Raw genomic sequence first — 25,010 nt, 5'->3', positions numbered from 1 at the left:
AGGACCCCAGGCTCTCTCTGAGTTCACACCACTTGTGCACCTGACATAACCAGCGTTAGCAGGCGCTCCAGGCTCGCCACCTGGGAGGCTGTTCCTCCAGCTTTGTTTGCGGGTCACTTCATCTCGCTCTTTAAGCCTCAGCTTTGAGGGCACCTCCTTCCGCAAGTCGGCCTGTACCGCACTGCCCAGCTGTGGTTTCTCCGTCTCCTCCATCACAGCCCTTGTTCAGTTCCTTCAAAGCACCAACTGCAGGCTGTGATTGTTTGACTTGTGTAGTGGTTGTTTATTTGTGGTTCGTTACTGGTCTTAATCCCTGGAATGTAGCTCTACAAGGACAGAAGGTAGATCTGCTTTGTCATCCATCCTGTTCAACACTGGGTATATTTGAAGAAATGAATATATTCACTTCAAAATTAAATAGCAGTCCAGGAAGGAAACTAGTTAGAGATTTTTCTCCTTTAGTCAGTATATGGCTACTCAGAGTGTGTGTGTGTGTGTGTGTGTGTGTGTGTGTGTGTGTGTGTGTATGTAGGCCAGAGGTCAACCCTGGGTGCTGTTCCTCAGCTGACCACCTCATTTTTGATGCATGGTTTCTCCCTGGGACCCAGGGCTTGCTAGTCTTTAGACTAGGCTAGTTGACCAGTGTGCCCCAGAGGCCTCCTGTCTCAGCCTCTCCAGCACTGTGATTGCCAGCGCATGCGCACGTAGCTTTTTCCATGGGTGCTGAGGATCAAACTCACATCCTCATTCTTGAATGACAAGCACTTTACCAAACGAGTGCTTGCCCCAGCCCCTGAACACTCTGTATTTATTGTAACGGCATTCTGTGTTGTCAAGTGTACATTCGTGGGTGGTCTACAGTCACTGGTCACTTTCATGCACATTGATGGACGAGGACTAGCCATGGTTTTACTTTCCCTAGACCTCTGAGTACAACCAACTAACCAAAGCCTTTGAGGGACTAACCAACACTTACAGATGTTCATTGTATGAGAAGTATGACTTGACTGTTGGTTGGGCAAAAAGTCTCCCCAACATCTAGAACATCAACTTTGCCACACAGTCGAGTCCTGATCTGTTTTTGTAGCCAGTCCGGAGAGACATGGCCTGTAGCTAACCTTTAGGCAGCTGCCTGCCTTGAGCATTCATGCAGACACCCAGGGCATTGACCTCAGAGAGTGGGACCAAGAGTCGGGCAATAGGCGAGACTGAGCAACCAGTTTTTTTTTTTTCCTCCCAGTGGTAAATTCCTTATTTTTCATTATTATTATTATTATTATTATTATTATTATTATTTTATTTATTTTACTTTACAATACCATTCAGTTCTACATATCAGCCACGGGTTCCCTATTCTCCCCCTCCCACCCCCTCCCCTTACCCCCAGCCCACCCCCATTCCCACCTCCTCCAGGGCAAATCCTCCCCCGAGGACTGCGATCAACCTGGTAGACTCAGTCCAGGCAGGTCCAGTCCCTTCCTCCCAGACTGAGCCAAGTGTCCCTGCATAAGCTCCAGGTTTCAAACAGCCAACTCATGCAATGAGCACAGGACTTGGTCCCACTGCCTAGTTGCCTCCCAAACTGATCAAGCCAATCAACTGTCTCACCTATTCAGAGGGCCTGATCCAGCTGGGGGCCCCTCAGCCTTTGGGTCATAGTTCACGTGTTTCCATTAATTTGGCTATTTTTTTTCAATAATTGAGTAAAACTGAAATTTATTATAAGCCACAGTCGTCCTAGAGACCTCCATGCTATATATATATATATATATATATATATATATATATATATATATATATATATATAGCCTCCATGGTTCTATGGGTTGTGGTCTGATTGTTCTTTATTTTATATCTAGAATCCACTTATGAGTGAGTACATACCATGACTGTCTTTCTGGGTTTGGGTTACCTCACTCAGGATGATTTTTTTCTAGTTCCATCCATTTGCCTGCAAATTTCATGCTTTCATTGTTTTTCTCTGCTGAGTAGTACTCCATTGTGTATATGTACCACATTTTTTTCATCCATTCTTCCGTTGACGGGCATCTAGGTTGTTTCCAGGTTCTGGCTATTACATATAGTGCTGCTATGAACATAGCTGAGCATGTATCTTTATGGTGTGAATCAGCATTCCTTGGATATATGCCCAAGAGTGGGATGGCTGGGTCTTGAGGTAGTTCGATTCCTAATTTTCTGAGAAACCGCCATACTGATTTCCATAGTGGTTGTACAAGTTTACATTCCCACCAACAGTGGAGGAGTGTTCCCTTTGCTCCACATCCTCTCCAACATTGGTTGTCATTGGTGTTTTTGATCGTAGCCATTCTGACAGGTGTAAGGTTGTATCTGAGAGTCATTTTGATTTGCATTTCTCTGATGATTAAGGATGTTGAGCATTTCTTTAAATGTCTTTCAGCCATTTGTGATTCTTGTTTTGTGAATTCTCTGTTTAGCTCTTTAGCCCATTTTTTAATTGGACTGTTCAGTATTTTGATGTCTAGTTTCTTGAGTTCTTTATATACTGTGGAGATAAATCCTCTGTCAGATGTGGGGTTGGTAAAGATCTTTTCCCATTCTGTTGGCTGTCTTTTTGTCTTATTGACTGTGTCTTTTGCCCTGCAAAAGCTTCTCAGTTTCAAGAGGTCCCATTTATTAATTGTTGTGCTCAGGGTCTGTACTGTTGGTGTTTTATTTAGGAAATGGTCTCCGGTGCCAATGCGTTCAAGAGTGCTTCCTACTTACTAAGTTTAGTGTAACTGGATTTATGTACAGGTCTTTGATCCACTTGGACTTGAGTTTTGTGCATGGTGACAGATATGGATCTATTTGTAATCTTTTACATATTGAGATCCAGTTATGCCAGCACCATTTGTTGAAGATACTTTCTTTTTTCCATTGTATAGTTTTGGCTCCTTTGTCAAAAACCAGGTGTTCATATGTGCATGGATTAATGTCAGGGTCTTCAATTCGATTCCATTGGTCCGTATGTCGGTTTTTATACCAGTACCAAGCTGAGAGCAACCAGTTTTTAAAAAAAGACACCAAAGGCCAACCTCAAAATCTGAGACAATAATATACCTTTATTTTTTTTTTATTATTGTTGTGGATCCAAACTCCATAAGATCCTGTCAAATTACAAACAATATATTTTTTTCTTTAAAACTGTGGGGCTGGAGAGATAGATCAGTGATTAAGAGTCCTTGCAGGAGACCTCCCAGTACCTGTGACAAGTACCTCACAACTGCCTTTAACTCCAGTTTCAAGGGTCCAACTTCTTCCTTTGGCCTCTCTGGGCACCGCACTCACATGCACATACCTGCACCCACACATATACACACATAATTAAAAATAATAAAAAATTGTTATTAATCTTGAGCATACAGGATAGTCAGTGAGAAATCGTAAACAAGCCTTATGGGTAATTACATGCGTCATGCTTTTATTATTATGATATATGCTATAATGTGGATGTATCAAGTATATAAACCTAAGAAATTACTTAACCCATACATTTTTTTTTACCCAGACACTATGTCTGCAAACAGGTTATAAAATTATCCTTCAATCTCTTGCATAAATTATTCCCATAGCAATAATACATCTCACACTGTGTGTGGGGATGCCTTCTGAGCACTGAGGCTACAAACAAACTCTTAAAATTGCTTTATGAGATGATCAAGGAAATTTGAAAACTCACTGGATATTTAATGATATTAATGAATTATAACAGGTTTCACATGTAAAACGAGTGTATGGCTTAAAGAACCTTTATCGTTAATGATACATACATATCATAGTCAAAGTTTCCATCGCTGTGATAAAACACCATGACCAAAAAGCACTTGGGGAGTAAAGGGTTTATTTGAGCTTACAACTCTCAGGTCACACTCCATCACTGAGGGAAGTCAGAGCCAGAACTCAAGACAGAAACCTGGAGGCAAGAACTGAAGAAGCCAGGAAATGCCACTCATTGGCTTGTTCCCCATGGCTGGCTCAGCCTGCTTTTTAGACCACCCACAGTGAGCCGGACCCTCGCACGCCAATCATTTAATCAAGAAAATGCCCCACAGGCCAATCTGGTGGGGGCATTTCCTCACTTGACGTGCCCTCTTCCCAAATAGGTTATTCAGTCAAGTTGACACAAAACCAGCCAGTACTCGATTTTCTACACAGCTCAAACTACTGAAGTCATGAAAAGATGGTACATGGTCTTTACACTATATACTTTCTCACGTTCTCTCTCTCTCTCTCTCTCTCTCTCTCTCTCTCTCTCTCTCTCTCTCTCTCTCTCTCTTCCTTTTAAAACAGGACCTCATGTGACCTAGGCTGGGCTTGAGCTCTTATTTTACCTCCCGAGTGCTGAGATTACAGGCCTGCGATCATTCCTGGAGTTCTGTAGTGCTGAGGATCGAGGCAAACCATCTCCCATCCGGCTTCATCTCCAGACCATATTATGTGTCTTTATTTTTGTTAATGCTTAGAAATTTTCTGAAATTAAAACTCAAAATAAGGGGGTTGGGGATTTAGCTCAGTGGTAGAGCGCTTGCCTAGCAAGCACAAGGCCCTGGGTTCGATCCTCAGCTCTGGAAAAGAAAAAAAAAAAAAAAAGGAAAACTCAAAATAAGATGCATAATGAGTTGAATGTGGTTGTGCATGCCTGTAATCCCAGCATTTGAGAGTCAGAGATTGGAGGCCTCTCCCAAGTTTGAGGCAAGCCTGGTTGTATGTATTGAGTTCTAGGCCAGCCAAGGTTACATGATAAGACCCTTTCTCAGACAAAACCAACAAAACTAAATGACAAGATAGCAAAGATACAGTGTGTATTAAAAACAAAACAGAAAACTAGAGCTGAGTACAGGGTTAGGAGTCACATGCTTGTTTGGGGATGGCTGGCTTGCTCTGGCAGTGTCCCTCTCCGAAAGCCAGCCATTCAGACCACTGTCTTCTCATAGCTGATCTCCTTTCCCATTATCTTTGCAACCTGCACAATCTCGGGATTTCTGATTGGGGTGTTCATTATCGGGGTGTCATTTTCAGACAGGCTGATGTGTTCTGGGCTGCAGCATTCCACAAACCCTCATTGAGTGCCTTCTTCAACCCAGGATGAATTCCGATCTTACAAGCCGGACACCAAACCACCTCCACCTCCTTTTGACGCTGGTCAGGTCTGCTTTTCCAGTTTCTGAACATGCTGTGCCCACAAACTTCAAAAACGGTCTGTGCTGAAAATCTGTGCCTTTCCAAAGCTCTTTCATGTCTCAAAGCCCAGTTCAAATCTTGCCAAAGCCAGTATCTCCTTCATGATGGCTGAACTTCTCAGCCAAAGGACCGGAGGTTCCCACAACAGCAGTAAATCAACCCTTTCTGCCTCTGAGTTGCCCAAGGCTATCGCCAGACTACAGCTCTCTCCAAAGATTTCAGACCTCTGAAGGTTATTCCTTATGAACACATAATGGCGGTTACAAACCATGGATAGAGACAGGCTCTTAAGCTCATTTTAGGAATTCAGCCCGAAAGGGATGAGAAGATAACAGTAGTTACAGAAGGTTTGTCCTGTTCCTTAGTGGAGAGACTGGAAGATACTCCATGCAGATGGCAAGGGAGATCAGTGAAGGAAGGTTGGATAAGCAGAAAGAAAAGTACGGGGCTGGGAAAAGCAAGGACTTTTGAAAACCTTGACAGTCTGGGTCATTTTAAAAATGTGAAAAACAGCTAGTTTCTGCTTTGTCTTACTGGAGGTTGGGAGAGCATGTTGTGAATAAGGGAGTGTTTGGAATGACCAGGCTACAGAAGCAAGGCCACCACAAGAGCGATCTGGTTACAGCAGGGTAATGGGATTAAGCTGACTAAAGCAGGAGAGGGAGTCTGGCAGTGGGACAAGGATCATACACACTGGGCAGCCTGTGGAGGGCCCGTGCAGGGTGACCCTTGGTGAGGGTCTAGCCTGAGGTGGAGGAGGTGGTTATGGAAAGTTTGACTCGACCAGCTGAGGGCCAAGGATGAGCAGGGCTCACCTGGCTAGGATTTCGAGTGTCGCAGGAGTGAGGTCCAGGGGTTGGTCTCTGACAAGACATCGAGCCATCAAACTGTGACCTGGGCCCAACCTGTTGACTGTTGCAATGTGCAGACCTTACAGAATGCTAAATTTTACAAACAAAACATAACAAAAATCATTAATAACTTGTAAGCTGGCAGCTCTCTCTCAAGAAGCCTGCACTGATCTGGGTGGTGGTGGTGCACACCTTTAATCCCAGCACTTGGGAGGCAGAGGAAGTTGGATCTCTGTGAGCTCAAGGCCAGCCTGGTCTACTACAGAGTGAGATCCAGGGAAGGCACCAAAGCTACACAGAGAAACCCTGTCTCGAAAAACAACAACAACAAGTCTGCACTGTCTTGGATGTGTGCATCTTTCCTGAAGTGTCCTCTCCTCCTGACGTCCACGCTTTGAGCTCTGTTAAAACAGTTTCTTTGTCAGCTTCAACTTTGCTTCATTCGGATTTAAACTGAAATGACTTTCTTCTGCAGTCATGGGTCCTAGTTTCACCCGAGTAGATGCCAGGCTCCTAGAGGCTGCAGTATAAGGCTGTGTTCCCCACTGCCACTGCCATCTGCCCCAGGGGCCCATCTGAGATGACACTCAAGCATTATTGATTTCCGTGGAATGAGGATCTTGCAAGTTCCAAGCTGAGACTTTCTCATGGCCTCCCCCTCAGGGAAGGCAAGCCTAGACTTTAGATCCCGGATAGGCAGGATCTAACAGGATAGGATGTATCCCTGTTCGGCAGCAAAGAAGTTTCAGAAGCTGAAATCTTAGGTCACCATCAACCTATAGAATTCAAGAACCCAACTGCAAGAGGGGGAAAATTGAGAAGACATAAGAAGGGAAAGGAGTCCCTTCCTCTGGAGACTGGCTGAAGCCTCCCTTCAGCTGAGAGCCAAGAATTGTCATTACACTAAAATTCATTGTGAATACTGCCCACATAGAGACAATATTCTCTTTTCCATAGAGATATTACAAATAAGAATGTTAAAATAGCAGGGGCTAGGGCTGGAATTCAGTGGTAGTGAGCTTGACTGGCATGCATGTGGCCATAGAGTCTACTGCAAATAATAATTAAAAAGAATGCTAGGACAGCAATGAAGGACTGTGAGATGGCTTCCTGGCTAAAGGCACTTACCGACGAGAATGACGACCTGAGCGTGATCCTTGTGACCCACACGGTGGGGGAAGAGAACTGACTCCCACAAGTTGTCCTCCGACTCTGCATGAACTTGGTGGCATGCACATGTTTATAAACCCATGTGCACAGATGCACATACATGTACGATAAATGAAATTTAAAAAGCAATAAATTATGCTTAAAGCCTAAGCATGTATGACCTCTGGATTTAAAAAAAAAATTGTCATGTGGTGTATGACGTGTGTACGCGGGCACACAGAACAACTCTGTAGAGTGAGTTCTCTGCTTCCACCTGTACATGGGTTCCAGGAATCGAACTCAAGTCATCAGGCTTGTGCATCAAGCTCTTTCCCTGCAGCGCTGTCTCACTGGCTCATAGCCTTTGGATTTAACCTTACCTCCTCCCCAGCTGTAACAAGAGCACAGACACCGCTTATAGTGAAAACATGTCTGGACTTCTTTGTAACTTAGATCTGGTGAAGATTCCGTAGTCCCTTGCGACCCATGTGTTTAATCCTATCAGCCTGTAATACCCCGTACTTTCAGAAGCTACCCAATGATCACATTTACTAAAAGAAAAAAGAACATCTCTTAGAAGCCCTTTGAACAATGTAACTTCGGAAGCCACCAATGTTGTATCTGGGGCTAATGCTAAGACACTTAAATATAAGTCTCTCTAGAAGTCTGCACCTGTGTCTATACTGCCCATTTTCTGACTGCCCTTCTGTCCCCTAACACCCACACATCAATCTGTTATCATACTTTCTTTCTTTCTTTCCTTCCTTCCTCCCCCCTCTCTCCCTTTTCTTTCTTTCTTTTTTTTTTTTTCAAGATAGGATTTCTCTGTACTGCCCTGGCTGTCCTGAACTCACTCTGTAGACCAGGCTGGCCTTGAACTCACAAAGATCCACCAGCCTCTGCCTCCTGAGTGCTGGGATCAAAGGTGTGCGCCACCACCGCCACCGCCACCGCCACTGCCACCACCACTGCCCAGTTTAGCACCATTTCTTAATAAACTCCAACTTTGCTTCCTTGGGAAAGAAGAAGTTATGATCTAGTTGTAAAACCGAATGCTGATTGATTCGGTAATATTAAATTCTACCTTACCTTTGCAGGGGTGAGAGAGTGGTATTGAGCTTTTGCTCTGAGCGCTCCTGGTTTAGGAAAGCCTACTGAAACCCGTGCAGATGAAACCAGCCTGGCTTGTTTCAGAGTTATCCAGACAGGCGGTGAAGATGAAACGGGACCGGCTGTAACTCATAAACTGTCACAGCTGGGGGATGTGGCGTTCACCTCGCTCCTCTCTCTGCTGTTGGACACATTTGAAATTTTCCCTACACAGATAGTCCGCTTCTCAGATAATGCAGGTCCTGTACCCCAGGCCTCACAATTCCCAGTCAGAAGTCAGGAGGGACGTTTTGAACAGTGCCATGTTAATCCTCTTCTATATTTTAAAACAGAGATCTGTCCATTTCTTTTTGCCACCAGTAGGGAAATTCATGAACTAGAAAGAAAGAATGCCTTGCTTTTACTTGGGAAAACAAGCTTTGGGATGTACATGGTCTCCTTCATGGTCATGGGGTGGGGATGGGGATGGGGGTCCAACCAATGAAGAGGTGCCGTGGAAACCCAGAGCAAAGGCAAGCGTTTAAGGAGCTGCTTTGTAAGAGTGACTCCCAGCACGGGCTCTCTGGCAAAGAGCACTTGGCAAAGGTCTGAAAGCTGGGGCTGGGTATGGAGTTCAGTTGGTAGAATGATTGACACATAGCACCAGCACCACCTAAACTAGGCATGGTGGCACATGCCTGTAATCCCAACACTGGAGAGATGTGGGCAGAGGATCAGAGAGGTACAAGGTCAGCCTGTGATATACAAGACATGGTCTCAGTTAAAAAAAAAAATAAAAGGTTGTGAAAGCTGAGACTCCGCTGAGAAATTGTAGCCTTCCGTGAGCCTCCCAGGCTTACTGTGGCTTCAGGTTACTCATGGGCTGGGCAGAAACTGGAGGATAATGGCAGAGTCTGCTGCTGTCATATTTGATATTGGTTGTGTAGGTGCCTTGCCATGTGTCTCCCTTTCTTAATTCCCAAGCCAGGAAACCAGGAGGCTGTGTAAGTGTCCCCAGATGTGCAAGGGGAAAGAGTCCTAAGGAGGTTGTGGAGAGGTCTATAAACACTATGAAGTCATATTTGCCAGGCCACATCCTGCACTATAGGATGGAGGCAGGTTTCGTTTTCAACAAGTAGTTCCCAGCCACCCACCCAGAACCAATCCTCACACAGGTGAACTTCAAAGCTAAGAAGAAACATTCTGAACCTGAACAAGCGAACTCATTTTCAAACATTCGTTTCTTTTTTAAGGCAGGGTCGCATGTAGCCAAGCTGGTTTCAAACGTACAGCCAGGGCTGGCCTTGGGTTCTCGATCCTCTTGCCTCCACCTCACAAGTACTAGGATTACACAGAAACAACAGCATGATGCTCAAGGGGTAAAGGTGTTAACTGTGAAAGCCTGAGGTCACAAGTTCAATTCCTGGGACCCATGTGAAGAAACATGATATGGTGGCACACATCTATAATCCCAGCATTCCTATCCTGAGATGGAGGGCAGAGGCAGGAGAATCCAATGTCCCCAGAAACTCACAGGCCAGCTAACCTAGAGTATGCATGCACCTACACACACACACACACACACACACACACACACACACACACACACACACATGAAGGAAAGGAAGGAGGGACAGAGGGAGGGAGCAGGAAGCAGTACTAAAAGGTTCTGGATATGCACCACCATAACTAGCTCCCACTTTTTTTTAAAGGGGAAAGGGCATGTGGGAGACTTCAAACGGGTAATCAAGTACCCTTAGAGAGAATAAGCAGGAGCCAGGTGAGAAAATTAGTAAACCTGTGAGGACCTGCCATGTGCCAGGCACTGTAGGGAATGTGGGGATGAATGAGACACTCCTTACCTCCAAGGAGAATGTAGGAGAGATGGGGAGGAAACAGATGCACAAACTCTCCCAGATAAACACCCAGAGAGAAGACACCAGGGCTTCACGATCCAAGTCAGGTAACTCTGGTACTAGGCCAAAGTCTACCTTTGGACAAATCACTCCATTCCCAGTATTTCATCTACAAAATACTTTCCTCTTGTCCCCTTGGCTATGCCAAGGTTATAGATTTTTAGAAGGCTCAAAACCACTAAAATAAATAAACCATGCTGCTGACGGTGAAAGATGCATGGAGGGTGGACAACGCTCTTTTAGACTCTGCAGCCACAAGGGCCTGTGACTGGTGCCAGGGACTAGCTTGCCTGTGGACAGAGGCCAGGCCTGGGGAGGTGCTGTCTACACCCCAGCAGCCCAGGGACACCGGCATCCTGGGCCTTCACTTTTGAAGCTGGTTCCCACCGGGCATCTCATCACACGCACTAGCCCTGCCTTGACATGAACGAGCCTCGGCGAGCCGTTCCGACTTGCCTGGTGCAGAGGGTGAAGGCGCTCAGTCCTGTAATCTTCATAAATATTGGATCACAGGAGCCAGAGGGACCTTGCAGGATACAGTACCCAACCCTGCCATTTCTACCAAGGCTGACAGCAGCTCCAGGAGGCAACATGACCTGGCTGTGGCCACGCACCAAGGCGGTGGGATAGGTGTGCAGCAGGCTTGTTGTCTGGACTCTCCACGTTCCCACCTTATGTTCTCCTGAAGGCCTTGGCCACACTGACTCTGCTGTCTTTAACACGCTTATTTCTCTCGCCCCCAGATATCTAGCATGGCTCTAACTTCTAATAATGACTATGTAGGACACAATTTCCACAATTTCCTCCTTACAGCCTCCCAAGAGCTCAGTTATTTTGGGGGAAATGTCTGCCAGTAGCTTGAAAATCCATTTAATTACCATGGAAGATAATCTTTTAAACACAGATTTACATTCTTTCAAGATTTTTCCCTGTGGGAGTAACAGAGTTCTCAGCGGTTCTCAAGCTTCCTAATGCTGTGACCCTTTAGTATAATTCCTCATGTTGTGGGGACCCCCAACCACTAAATTATTTCCATAACTGCAATTTTGTGGCTGTTATGAATTGCAATGTAAATATCTGTGTTTTCCAATAGTCTTAGGCAACCCCTGTGAGAAAAAACACTGTTTGAGCTCAGGGGTCGCTGACCCACAGGTTGAGAACCACTGGTTTATCTGACCCATGGGATCTTTGTTTTTATCCACAGAGGAGTGACTGATAGCCAGTATTTAGCAAGGAGCATGAGCCCTGCATGATTTTCACTTTTAAGCCTGTTTCTCCTCACCAAGGACTTGTCAATTTTATTACAATAATTAGACTGTAGTATTACCAGGCTTCCCTCCAGTTAAAACCCTGCTGTACTTGGCTTTGTGATCCCAGGCCTGTAATTACTCAATATTTTTCAAGCATCCCTTTGGGGTTGCATCCTGCACTCCAGATGTGGGTATCAGGAGTTTGTATCCCCAGGGCTTCCTTCAGGAACATCACACTGTGAATCTACCAGCCTCCAAGACCTACTTGAGCTATGGTCAGTCAGATGCCAATTGCACAACCTGACAGAGTTTGGCAGACTCATCCACTTTTCCCCACTCGAACACCTCATTGGATGTCCCTATAGTATCCAGCTTGGTGGCCTCAAGACCCAGAGTAATTTGGCACATAATAGGAGCTCACTAAGCAGATGGTAAATTGCCGGATGTCACTAGTCTTCATGTAGCGAGGATATGTATTATGTTAACATGGGGATAAAGTGGAGGTTGTGTGGGGGCCCTAGTTTCTGGCCTGGGCTACTCTAGTCTTTCATCTTCCACAGCACTTCAATGGCAGATGGTTTTGAGATGTTTGCTGGACCTGATTCTACAAGCTGCTATCTCCAGGTCTTGAACAGTTTACTTCTAAAACTAGGGCTAACTCTTCTCCCTCACAGCAGTTACAATGAGAAAATGTGTCAAGTATTTCTTCTGACCCCTCCCACTCTCTGATGAAGTCCACAGGATGCCAAGGGACCAGTACATAATACTTGTCTCATGTAGAAGAGTGTGGCTGTCTATGGAAAGACAAGGGAATAAAAAGAAACTGTTGTATAAACGGAGATATAAAAGGTGAGGAAAATTCCTTGTGGAGAACTGAGCTTGAGCTTGGATCTTTCGTTCTAGGTCCTGCTGGGGAAAAGAACTGGTCCAAGAAGTACCCATCATGTGGGGGCCTCCTCCAGTCCCCGATAGACCTACACAGCGACATCCTCCAGTACGATGCCAGCCTCACACCCCTACAGTTCCAAGGTTACAATGTATCTGCTGAAAAGCTGTTGAACCTGACCAATGATGGCCATTCAGGTAAGGGGGAGACCCTGGAGACCCTGAGAGGCAGATCCGAGGCCCCGTTGACTCTCTGTCCTGACTCTTCCATCTGGCCGGGATGGGTTCCTCTGAGGCACTCTGGAGATGGGGGTAGGGGGAGGCAGTGAGTCATGCCTGGCCCAGTGTCTTGTATGTGTGCTAAAAATCCTGGTTCCAGTGATTCTTCCTGGGCAGCATATTTCAGAAGCTCATCTCTTGTGGGAGGGAGAAGGAAGAGATAAGTCTGATCCCATTGGTCCATTGGCTAAGCTGCCAGGGTGAATTCTGAGTCATCACAAACTATCCAAGGCACCAGCAATTCAGTTGCTGAGGGTGGACACTTGGGGTTTAATCAGACAGACTGGGTTTGAATCATAACTCTGCTACACACACACACACACACACACACACAGAGAGAGAGAGAGAGAGAGAGAGAGAGAGAGAGAGAGAGAGAGAGAGAGAGAGAGAGAGAGAGAGAGAAAGAGAGAGAGAGTCCAGGTTTAGGGTAAGTCTTTCCACCTCTAATAATCCAACCAAGAAAATCCTCACAAGAGTGCCCAGCTGCTTAGGTTGTAATTGATTCCAGATGTAATTAGGTTGACAACCAAGATTAGCCATCACAGATTCTAATGAGCCATCAATCAGACTGGATAAGAATTTTAACTTCCTTGAGTTGTCATTTGGAAGAGGGACCCACTGACCTGTTCCGTGGACACTGGAGATTGGATACCTCACAGTCTGTTATATAGTTAGTGCTTCTTAAAGAGCGGTTGTCATTGGAGTATATAATTTTCCAACTTGGAAAGTTCTTCACTGACAGTTCTGTTATCACAGACAGGAGCCTGATACACGGATAAGTAAAGAAACAGCCATCATTGGCGTAGAGTTGATGCTTTCCAGGGGGGTCCAGGAAGGTGCTGGTGCCACTGGAGGTGCCCTGGGGGAAAGAGGCCAGGCATCCGACCTGCAGGCATTATCGCTCTGGTCTGTGCCTCGTTCCTGCAGCCCCTTGGACCTGTGTGGGGGCTGCCTGCCTGCCTGCCTGCTCTCTAGCAGGGTTGGTCTGGCCAGGGTTCAGCTGGCCAGGGCTCTGAAGGCTGCTCCTCCATTCCTCACAGTGAGACTGAACCTGAACTCGGACATGTACATCCAGGGCCTCCAGCCTCACCAATACAGGGCGGAGCAGCTGCACTTGCACTGGGGGAACCGCAATGACCCCCACGGCTCTGAACACACCGTGAGTGGGAAGCACTTTGCCGCCGAGGTGAGTGAAGGGCCGGTCTGGTGGAGAGTACCTGGCGCTGGCTCCCCTCTCTGTGGCCACTGGGATAGAGCAGCCTTCACAGTCTTTGTCCTCACCACTCTCCTAGAAGAGAAGTCTAGGAGCCAGGTCTCACTGCCCTGCATTTATCCGGGTGTCTCCGTCCCTTCCTTTGCTGGAGCATACTGAGTTTGCCTGCTCCTTTTACTGTGTGATGCTGTTGGGAAGGCCAGCCTTGCAGATGGCATGGTGGGATGCATGTGGCCCTTTTCTAGACATCCTCCTGCTTTGTGCAGATGAAGACCTCACAGCTCGCCTGGCTGTCACAGCTCATTGCTTAATCATACCAGGCTCATTGCTCCTCCATGCTTTTCAGTCTTCACACATCATCCCTCCTCTTCTCAGCCATATGAGAACCCTGATCCAGGACCATCTTGTAGTTTGCCATAGAGTAAGGGGGTGACTGGCTTAAGATGTGCAGGGCATCGCTATGATCAGAGATTCTCTGAAAATGGTTTGGGATGTGGGCACAGCACTGTGTCGTGTCGTCTTGAGATTCTAAGCTAAAATACCAAAGGAAATGAGAGGAGAGGCAGGATGTTCCTGCTGTACCACAGGCATGTGATGGGGTGGGATGGGCAGGGGTCTTGAGTTCTTCCGCTCCAAGTTTTGAGTCGGGGATGTGGCTCTGAGTGTATACAGGGAAACAGATAGGAAGAGATAAATGTTGCTGGTCAGCCAGCAGATCCCATGCTAAATAATGATACAACCGTTCTCTCCTCTGTTCACAACTGCTGAACTGCTTAATGTCTCAACCTAATTATAGGTCTGTTACCAGTGTGGAGGGGATGTGATTCTGGCCCGATAGGACGGTATGACTGGAGGCGCACGTATTTCAGAGCAGACCCTTCCTTCCCTGGAGCTCAAGAACTGCAATTTCTTGCAAGCTAATTGCAATGTTGAGGCTTCTTCTTCCCCCTGGGAGAATAAAGTGGCAGCTAGGATGTAGGTTTGGAGAGTTTACGCATTTAAAAATATTTCCAGGGTGCTGGAGAGATGGCTCAGCAATTAAGACAGCATACTGCTCTTACAGAGGACCCAAGTTTGGTTCCCAGAACCCATTTTGGGAGCTCACAACTGCCTGTAACTACCTTTAGTGGATCTGATGCCTTTTTCTGTCTTCCTCAAACACTGCATTCACATGTGTGCATGCACACAACACACACACACACACACACACACACACACACACACACACACACACACCTTTTTAACATTTGAGACAAAATTTTACTATGTAGCCCTCACTGGCCTGGATCTTACTATGTAGACCAGGCTGGCCTTGAAGTCACAGAAATCCTCCTGCTTCTGCCTCTTGAGTGCCACCATGCCTAGCTAAAACAAAAATAAAATCTCTAAAGAATATTACTAATTATTGTATTCTCTGCTCTTAAGTTAATCATCAGACAAAACCTGGTAAAAATAGGCCATAATTGCTAATACTAGAGAAAAAAAATCAGGCAGATTCTCTATAGAGATCTCTCTGAAGCTGTGGTTCTTCTGCTGAGTGGCAACTACAGAAGATTTCCGAAGCCCCTCACCAGGGAGTGCCCATAGACCTAGGTTAGTTTTCAACCTCTTTTTTATTCGTCTGAAAATGGTAAGAGCTGACGCACACCAGAGGGTCAAAGGTCAAACAATAAAGATCTTGGGTAATTTACACAAATAGAAATCTACTCCATGCACCATTTTAAGATGGTGTGGGCCATGTGGTGGGCTCTCCTTTATGGGGAAAATGGTGAAGCAAGAGCCCCTGAGGAAGCCTTAGATAACAGAAGATAACTTACAAGAACTAACATGAAAGTCAGATGCGGTGGTGCATGCCTGTAACCCTAGCACTCAAGAGGCTGAGGCAGCAGAGTTCAAGCCCAAGGATAGCTTAAGCTATACAAGTAAGATTCTGCCCACCACCCCAAATGACCCTGGTTCTAGTCGCTCACCCGACATTTCACAACCATCTGTAACTCCAACCAGTGCCCCTCTTCTGACTTCCACTGGAACCAGGCATGCACATGGTACACAGATATACAAGCAGGCAAAACATCCATACACATAAAAAATAAAACAAAATGAAAAACAGCAAAATGGCTATGTAATGGCATTACAAATAGACCTTATGCTGAATTTCTTTCAAAAAGGGAGATGGTAAGTGAATAGGAAAAAGAAATTGAGATAAAGATTTCAATATGCAATAGTCTCAAGGGCACAGAATAAAAGTGCATGTATTTTGCATTTAGAGCTATCCACTATAAAGTTTTCTGAAAGCTAGGTGATACTATCTTTAGGATTAAAAGTCAGATGAAGCATCACCAGAATTTATAATAACAAGGGTCATACTGTGTGTCTACACTTTGTAAATTTAGGGTTTCTCAAAAACTTTTCTTTATTTTAATAATTAATTCCTGAGCTGATTAAAAACTCCACCATTTACAATTTTATTTTGAGAAGATAAAAGTCTGCGTTTGTGGAATGTCATTTTGTTTTATAGTCTCTGAAAATCTGACTGCTAACCCCAGTTGGTAAAAGCCATGCTGTGATTCTGTCTGCCTGAGGGATAAACGCCAGTGTTTCATGCATTATCAATTATGATTAAGTTGTAGCTGGCAACTGGTTTCCTGCCCCACCCCACTGCTTCCAGATCAAGTACAGAGATGCCAAATTACAGGAGACCACTTGGCCCCAGGCTCCAGAAAAAAAAAAAAAAAAAAAAAAAAAACCAGAAGGGAGAAGAGCTCCAAAGCACCAAAGTCTTCTCATGGTTAATATAAAACCCCATTCATTCATTCATTCATTCATTCATTCATTCGTGTCTATTGTACCTCTGCTACTTTACAGGCGCCTTATCAGACACTAGAGATCCCATGAATTAAAGAGGATGTGCCCTGGTTTATAGGTGCAAGAGGACTGGGGGAGGGAAAACTGGGGCAGATGCTAAGGGTGAGGGATCAGTTCTGTGGGGGGAAAAGAGGGACAGAGGTCTACCTTTCTAGCTGGATTCAAGTCTTCTGCAGAAACAAAAGGTTCCTGTGAGTCACTTGTCCCCTCATGGGTACCTTCTCTCCTTTTGCAGTTGCACATCGTCCATTATAACTCAGACCTGTACCCCAACTTCAGCGCCGCCAGTGACAAGTCAGAAGGTCTCGCTGTCCTTGCTGTTCTCATTGAGGTACGAGGTGGTCAGAGGGATGGTATCGGGACTAGGCATGTGCTCTACGCACAGCGATCGGTAGTGAGCTGCTCCTGGATGGCCCTGCGTTGCCTCTAGAACAGGGCTGTTCCTCCGAAGTCTCCTTCTCTCTTTTCTCAGAGGAAGCCCTTCTGTATCTAGGCAGCTGAAACAGACATAGCTTTTGTGACACTGGACATATTGAAAGCCCCCCTCCCTTATCCCGAGCCCTGTTGAATGGTATGAGGTCACCTGGCTGGGGAGGGCCCGTGGGGCACACGGATCTTTAAGCTGCACTATCAGATGCGTCTGTCACTGATACAATACCTAGCATCCAAACTCCACTCTGAAATGAATTATGCAAGATTGGGAAACAAGAATGGAGCCTGGTATGGTGGTGCATGCCTATAATCCCAGCAGGCTGGAGGTTGAGACAGGAGGATTGTTGAGAATTTGAAGCCAGCATGGACTACACATCAAGATTTTATCTCAAAACCTGGGGGCAGGGGTGGGGAATGATCAGCTTGCTTTGTTTTCTCCCAATGAGGCAATATGCTCCCATTCCCAATGTGCTTACTTATCTGGCTTGGCTTTCGTGAACTCAAAGCTCCATTAAGTTCCGGGTTAAATGCATTGGTATAGTCTTTGGGCTCCTATCAGATAGCCAGAAACACACCCTATATACTGGGATACTCAAACCTGGCGTCTTCAGCAGAAAGCTAGATATTGTTTGATGCCAAAGGTCGTGACCACTATATTAACTCTCAACAGTCCGGTGATGGGTCAGAATTTCCTTTGTGAGGCAGTTCCTCAGGGAAGCCCTCCAGCCCAGCCTGCGATAGTAACTGTGAACGCAGGCTGGTCCTAGGTGATTCCGTCCCGGCTCAACCTGCCTTGTCTGTGTTGCAGATAGGCTCCAGCAATCCATCATATGACAAGATCTTCAGTCATCTTCAACATGTTAAGTACAAAGGTGAGGGCTGCTTGACTACTCAGTCATTCACCGTGACACAGGATGTGGTCACACCAGCGTCACCTTAAGAAAAGCAACAGCGTGAGGGGGGGGGGTGCTGTCTGTGTTCAGCACACTGAGAGCAGCAGGTTCCTGGGCCGTGTTGTGACACTGGTCGGAGCGCATTCCCTGTGCCTGAATGTGAGTGTTTAAGCTCGGTTACTATGCTGATGCCTCTCCCATCAGGGGGTAGCTGATACCCTCACTCCCAAAATGTCTCTCCAGGCCAACAAGCACTCATCCCAGGCTTCAACATTGAAGAACTTCTGCCCGAGAGCCCCGGCGAGTACTACCGCTATGAAGGGTCCCTGACTACACCTCCTTGCTACCCTACCGTGCTCTGGACAGTTTTCCGAAACCCTGTGCAGATCTCCCAGGATCAGGTAACAAGCCAGGGACTGGACAGCACGTGGTTCCCTGCCATAAGCTGTTCTAATCAATGACTCGATTTCCTCTGAGATCCATCAGCAGCTCTTCAGAACCTCTCCAGGGACCTGCCGCTGAAACGCTGTAGGAATTACAGACTAAGCTCTAGGAGGAGCTAGACATCACGCTAGGAACACGGACAGACTTCCCGCGGTTCATTACAGAGAGCTGGAGAGCTGAGTTTGCTGACATACCCCTCAGTGGCTGGGTGGCACCTGCTGTCCAGGTGGAAGAGCCTGGCTGGTGGGGCAGAATAAAGATCACATCAGGTCAACACCTGGGCCCTGGGGTGCAGTGGTGAGGGGGACACTCACCGCCCTTGGAGCTCACAGTCTAGAAGTGTAAGCTGGGGGGCCCTGCCGTTAGCAACGACTCATGTTGGAAGTCAGGGTTAGGAGTTCTCCGGATCACCTGGCTTCTGAGTTGAGTCACTGCTCATCTGGCTACCCTAAAAGCATGAAGAAGGAGTGTCGAGAAGGCTGGATGGTGCTGCATACTAATCACCCCCACCCCAGTTGTTCCAGCCGGCCTCTCCCCCGTCCAACCCCTGCTCTTTACTACAAGTTTCTGAACTAAGAAGCCTCGATAAATGGCAGCTGGTGGGTGGACGGGCGAGGGGATGAGCTGAATCCAAGGCGAGATGTGTGGGGAGCAGCCATAGCCTAACCCAGAAGCTGCCATAGTAACAGATTGTATCATATTCGCGGGGGTGTGAAAATGCCAGTGAGCCTGCCGTCAGATCACCAGCGGGCCTCCTCCCTCTGTCTTTTATTCTGATTTGACTATAAAAACAAGCCCAGCTCCACTGCTCTAAGAGTTGGGTTCCAATTCAAGGTCATGAAAGGAAGAATGTGGTCTTGGTGAGAGGCTAAGGAGTCCTTCTCTTCAGCTTTCCCTTCATGGGAGCAGATCCTGGGATCCTTGGGAACCTTGACAGCAGGAAGGACCCAGCCCAACCCAGCAGTGGCTAGTTAGTGAGACCCCCAGGATGGAGAAGTAGTTCTCTGGCTTTCCCATTGCTTTCAGATACTTCCTGTCAAGCACCTCATGGGCTGATTCCAGAGGCTTGTCCCCAGTCCTCTCCCCAGAAGGCCAGGCCAGCAAGCATTATCTGCTCATGAGACCTGTTTCCATTTTCCCCCTCAGTTGCTGGCTTTGGAGACAGCTCTGTATTTCACACACATGGACGATCCTTCCCCCCGAGAAATGGTCAACAACTTCCGGCAGGTCCAGAAGTTTGATGAGAGGCTGGTGTATATCTCCTTCCGACAAGGTGAGGAAGGTGCTGCGGGAAGGGAGGGGTAGCAGTGTGCTGCCAGATGTGTGTTTCCTACCAAGGAAGCAATGCCCTTAGGAGACTGGCGAAGAGTCCCCTGGCTGCCAAGGAACCAAAGCACGTCTAGAACTTTGGTGTGGGGGCTACTGCAGTGCCCCTTCACTGGTCTCCACTTCCTTGAGTCTTTGGAGAGAAGGCCAGGACCCTGAGGTACACAGACCAGAGCCCTTAATTCTGGGAGTCACCTACAGGTGGGGAATGAAATGTTCTTGGGGACTTCTCTGCTCTGAAGAATGGTTCCTTATCCTACGACACATTGGAATCCTTTGCACGAGGAGAGACTTCTAACTTCCCACCCTAGACTCTCTTGGTATCAAGGGCTACATATGCCCTGCCCTAGGCTGAAGGAGGTGACTATATACTACAAGCATCCATAGATGCTTCTTTGTAAGGCCAAGGACATAATCCATGTTCATGGCCACATCCGCTCAAAGTCTAATGTAGCAGGACCCATTAGCAAGAAAGCACTCTGGTTCACAGCTTTTTTGTTTGTTTGTTTTGTTTTGTTTTTTGTTTTTTGTCTAAGCACCAGCAAACACATTCCGAGCTGAATAAAACTTAATAGTTTGGTGTATTCCAACTGCTAGGAACTCATCATTCCTTCTAAGTCTGTAACTGTGGTGACTAGGAGGAAATTAGCGTTTCACTTGCTCAGTGCCTCCATCAGTACACTGAAAGTGGTCCTGGGGGAGAAGGAGAACTCTTACTATCCACACCCATCTTCAAACCTCTGAGGCAACTTTCTCACCATGCCTTCCTGAGCCTTGCCAAACCTGTCAGAAGCAGTGCAGGTCTGCAGAAGCGGCCCCCGCCATCTCATTAGGTCACTCAGAGCTCGACAGGGCCAGGCGTTCATATTTTAAAACAATCCATAAGCCCACCTGCTAGAGGAGTCGTGCATTTCATCTCACCTGATGCTTTTTATTGCTGTTGTTCCTTTACTGTGTGAGATTATAACCGTCATCTGCTCAGTTTAGTCACGAGCCAGTGAAGACTGCCTTTCAAAGCCCTTCCCAGAGGCATTAGAAATCGGCCCTTCTGAACGGACCCATTGACATGGCCAGCATTATGTCTGTAGGCTGTCTCTGTGGGATAACCTCATGCCCGAGCATTTGTGCCTTGTGTTCTCTCCAGATACCACTCAATTAAGGTCATTCCCCATCTCTTCAGTTTCTGAGGCTGAAACACAATCTGGGAGCTGGGTAGCCCTTCCTGTCACCTGAGAATGTGTAAGACAGTGACATGACAGCTCAGTTGTTTGCTAGGGAATGATCTGAATGCTCGGGAGGATTTCATTTGCTCTCCATTATGTTCTCCTTCCTGTTCTTCTAAGTAGACTATGAAGTATGTGGAATTGAACGAAGGTGCTTCAGTTCTCTGTGTTCTTGAGACAAGGTCTCCTACAGTTCAGGCTGCCTTTCAAGCCACTACATAGGTCCAGGCTGGCCGCTGTGGTTCTCCTGCCTCAGCCTCTTAAGAGGTTGGGGTTATGGATGTGAGGCATCATACGCTGTATGGATACTTCAGTTCTTAAATTTAAAAGCCTAGAGGTGAGGACCATAGTCCACAAAGATCAGGCAAGATTTTTGCTTATGGTTCAAGGGATTTAAGAGCTGCCCTCTAATCTAGTCTGTATAAGTACCTGAAAGAGGGTAACAGATGCTTTCCCTGAAGTCAGGAGACTTCGGCTCAAGGCACTGCTTTGTTTTCTCCTGACTGTATGATGTGAACAAAGCACGCCGTTCTTTGGCCCTGGTTTCCTTGGCCACAGGATGCCAGGCTGGAGACCCTACTCTGACATCCTTTCAGCGCCAACAAACTACGATTCAAAATGGATACTAATACCTGCCAATCCTGACTTTACATTGCAGGGTCAGTGTTTGGGGGCAGTTACAGAGGATCAGAAGAAACCGTGCAGGAATTTGATTATGACAACTAAAAGTAACCCCCACTTGTACCGATGGACTGTGGCATTGGCGCTAATTAGCCGTCTTCTCAGATGGGCTCAGGTCTAAGTAGCTGCTTGTAGACTGGATCATACAGGCAGCTTTGCAGCTGAGTGCTTTGGTAGATCCTGCAAGTCTGGCTGGAGTAGACTGAGAGGGCTCTAGACAGAAGCTTGAAGACTAATCCCTGGCTTAGGACATCAAGCCCAAAGCCCAAAGGTAGCTTTGCCACAGTCCCTCCCGCATGGCTTAATCAGAGATGCTGCTTCCATGAGGCAAGGCGAGGCAAGGCTTTCTCCTTGGAGAATCTGCAGCAGTCCAAGGCAAACTTTTAGACACTGATTATAGAAACTTGGCCAAAGTACTCCTTTCCTCATACTCCAAAACACAGGCAGCAAGCAAGGCTGCTTCCTGAGGCAAGAAGCAGCAGCAGCCCCTCGGAAGCTCAGCTCCTGCCCTCCTCTGCCCACAGGTGCCGGAATCCACAAAGGCCTCTCCCAGCCAACCTGGGGCAGGTCTGGTTAACATGCACTTTCAGGATTATAACATGGGCCTGTTTGTCCACATGACCCCTGAGTGATTTGGGTTCAGTTCTTTGCAGACTCTTCCATGGAGGCCCATTGATGATTAGGGTCTGTTCTATGCAGTTTCCTTCCAAAGTTAATGAGAGCTAAGGAATCCACACATTCTTCCAGGAAAAGAAAGCAAAGAAAATCTCTAGGAGAGAAAATGCAAGGGCGTGTGTGCTGTGTGTGTGTGTGTGTGTGTGTGTTCTGAGATTTAATCAAATTGAAACACATAGGGCTGAACGATTTAACTGCTATTACTAGAACATGCTTATAAAAGCAGCACAGAACGTGCTTTCTGCCTGAAAGGCGCTTGTACTTTAGCCACGATGTAGCCCTAGAGAGGGGTTTCTCAACTCTGGCACTACTGACACATGGGGCAGAATAATTCTTATAGTGGGGCCTCCCTTGCCCTGCAGCATTAGCAGGTGTCCCTCATCCTTACCTATGAGATGCCTGTGGCATGTGTCCACTTGTGATATTCAAACAGTATCTCTAGACATTGCCCAGTTCTCTAGGGGAGATGAGGCAAAATGGCCCCATTGGGAACCACTATCGCAGGGATTGGTCAGTGACTTTGTAGGCTTAAGACTGGTTTTCTCCCCATTAGTATAGGATTCTAAAGTTGAGTATCACATGCTCTGATCTTTATTTATTTATTTTTTTGCTTTTTTTTTTTCGAGACAGGGTTTTTCTGTGTAGCTTTGCGCCTTTCCTGGGACTCACTTGGTAGCGCAGGCTGACCTTGAACTCATAGATATCTGCCTGGCTCTGCCTCCCGAGTGCTGGGATTAAAGGCGTGCGCCACCACCGCCCAGCATGATCTTTATTTTTTTAATTAAATTTTTATTTTTATTTTATATGTCTATAGGTATTTTGTCTGCATGTATGTCTGTATAATGTGTATGCCTGGTGCCCCAGGAGATCAGCACAGGGTGTTGGATTCCATTGAACTGTAGTTATAGACAGTTGTGAATCACTATTTCCAACACTGTGCGTGTTGGGAATCTAACCCAACTCCTCTGGAAAATCAACCAGTGTTCTTAACCACAGAGCCATCTCTAGTCTGTATTGTATGATGTCCTGAAAACCTGAGTCTCGTGATGATGACCCCAAACTAACTAACCCAAGAGAAGCCTTGTTCCCATACCCCTTTAGAACCTAAGTAACTATCCTTCTTATATAACCCAGGAAGGCTAGGAGAAGTGGTCAGAGAGAGACCTAGGCTCCCTTGGAAAAGTCTGCAGACCCTTCATCTGAGCACCTTTCTTCAGGGCCCTCATCATCCCTTGTCTTCTTCCCACCTCACTTGGTGGCCGTTTGGATGGCTTAAAGTCCCTGCTCCAGATGGAAAGCTGTAGGTCCTGCAGGGGCTCTGGAAAATGGAAGACTTGAGCTTGCCCTCAAGGTGGGGTGCCAGAAAGGAGACTCACCTAAATTCAGCTCAGGTTTCCTGAGAGCCAGGTACCCTAAGTGAGGATGCTGGAAAAAGCACAGGCCAGGGCCCAGAAATGGGTTCATTTCTTCCCAGTCCATGACCCCAACTCTGAGTCCAAATGGTGATGGATAGTAAGGCAAGAGTCTATCAAACCTAAATACTAATATTGTCTATTTCCTTTTAGGCATGTTGGGGCAGGGAAACTGGAGAGACAAGAAAAGGCCAAAAAGTTTCTATAATCATGTCTTTAGTGGGCCTGCTCTGAGGAACTGCATGTCACTCACTAGGGATCTAGAGCCAGCTGAGGGGCATTTATATGAGTGAGTGTGCTGTACTATTGAGCTTGCTGGACATCAAGGGGGAGGGCCTAACCAATGCCATTTGCACAGTAACATAATTAGAGTCTGCTTATCCTGGACAGACCTGCATAGTTTTAGAAAAACTTTCAAAAGAGAGAAATTTTATCCAGCTAAGATGGATGATTAATTTTTTTTGAGACTAGAACTTATATGCCGTGGTTATTGACCTTGTGTTTCTTCAACTTTCTATTTATAAATAAAAGCTATTAGATGGAAGAGTATCATTAATTCTTCCAAGGCATCCAATGGGAAAACAGAGAACTTCCTACCTTCAGATTCCCAGACCTGGATCAGGGGTCTGAACTGTGAGCAGCAATCTTCAAATGTACTAAGAAGTGAAGTCCCAGTCCCCTCAACACGCCACGAGTTTCCCTAGCATGCCCCAGCTGTGCACTATGGGACAGAAAAAAAATCAACCCCCCAACAAAATCCCACCCCCACCCCGCACATTCCCTCTTGCTCCTGTTGACAAGCCCCTGACTCAGAGCAGGCTGAGGTCAGGAACAACAGCTGGAAAGGGGACAGGCATAAGGATGGACCCATTCCTGGTGAGGCCCGGCTGATCCTCCCATGTCAGCTCTCTGTGGCCGTCATCCCTGCCCTCTCAGCCTCGGCCTCCCACACTGCAGGGCCTCCTAAGACAGGAAGGCACATACACTATTCCTTTTGTCTGGAATGGTTCCCTCTCATTCTCAAAGTTCTTTTAAGACTTTTAATCACACTCTCTCAGAAACCCTCCCTATTACCCTGGAGGTGGCTTATTACCGGCCTCTTTCATCTGATTTGTTCATCTCGATTGTGGTATGTGGCACTTAACCAAGTAATTATTTATTACAATACAGTCAAACCAGAGATAGGTAGGTAGATAGATAGATAGATAGATAGATAGATAGATAG

The 25,010-nt window shown here is 46.6% G+C and overlaps 1 protein-coding gene across 5 annotated transcripts in view; it reads left to right on the top strand.

Annotated features, from left to right (window-relative positions):
• The window catches only part of Ca12 (carbonic anhydrase 12), a 57,793-nt gene that overhangs the window by 24,322 nt on the left and 8,461 nt on the right, over positions 1-25,010 (top strand). For 4 of the 5 annotated variants that reach the window (XM_028866174.2, XM_028866190.2, XM_028866183.2 and 1 more), the window contains exons 3-8: positions 12,361-12,540; positions 13,662-13,807; positions 16,935-17,030; positions 17,940-18,003; positions 18,268-18,425; positions 19,615-19,741. In XM_028866174.2, coding sequence (XP_028722007.1) covers positions 12,361-12,540; positions 13,662-13,807; positions 16,935-17,030; positions 17,940-18,003; positions 18,268-18,425; positions 19,615-19,741 — 771 coding nt within the window. Of the gene's footprint in view, positions 1-12,360; positions 12,541-13,661; positions 13,808-16,934; positions 17,031-17,939; positions 18,004-18,267; positions 18,426-19,614; positions 19,742-21,675; positions 22,572-25,010 lie in introns of those variants that run through there. The other variant, XM_037207382.1, reaches the window with a different exon arrangement.

The sequence above is a fragment of the Peromyscus leucopus genome, chromosome 7 (genome assembly GCF_004664715.2).
Source record: "Peromyscus leucopus breed LL Stock chromosome 7, UCI_PerLeu_2.1, whole genome shotgun sequence".
Lineage (NCBI taxonomy): Eukaryota > Metazoa > Chordata > Mammalia > Rodentia > Cricetidae > Peromyscus > Peromyscus leucopus.
Note: the sequence above shows the minus strand (reverse complement) of the source record. Positions and strands in the feature narration are given on the sequence as shown.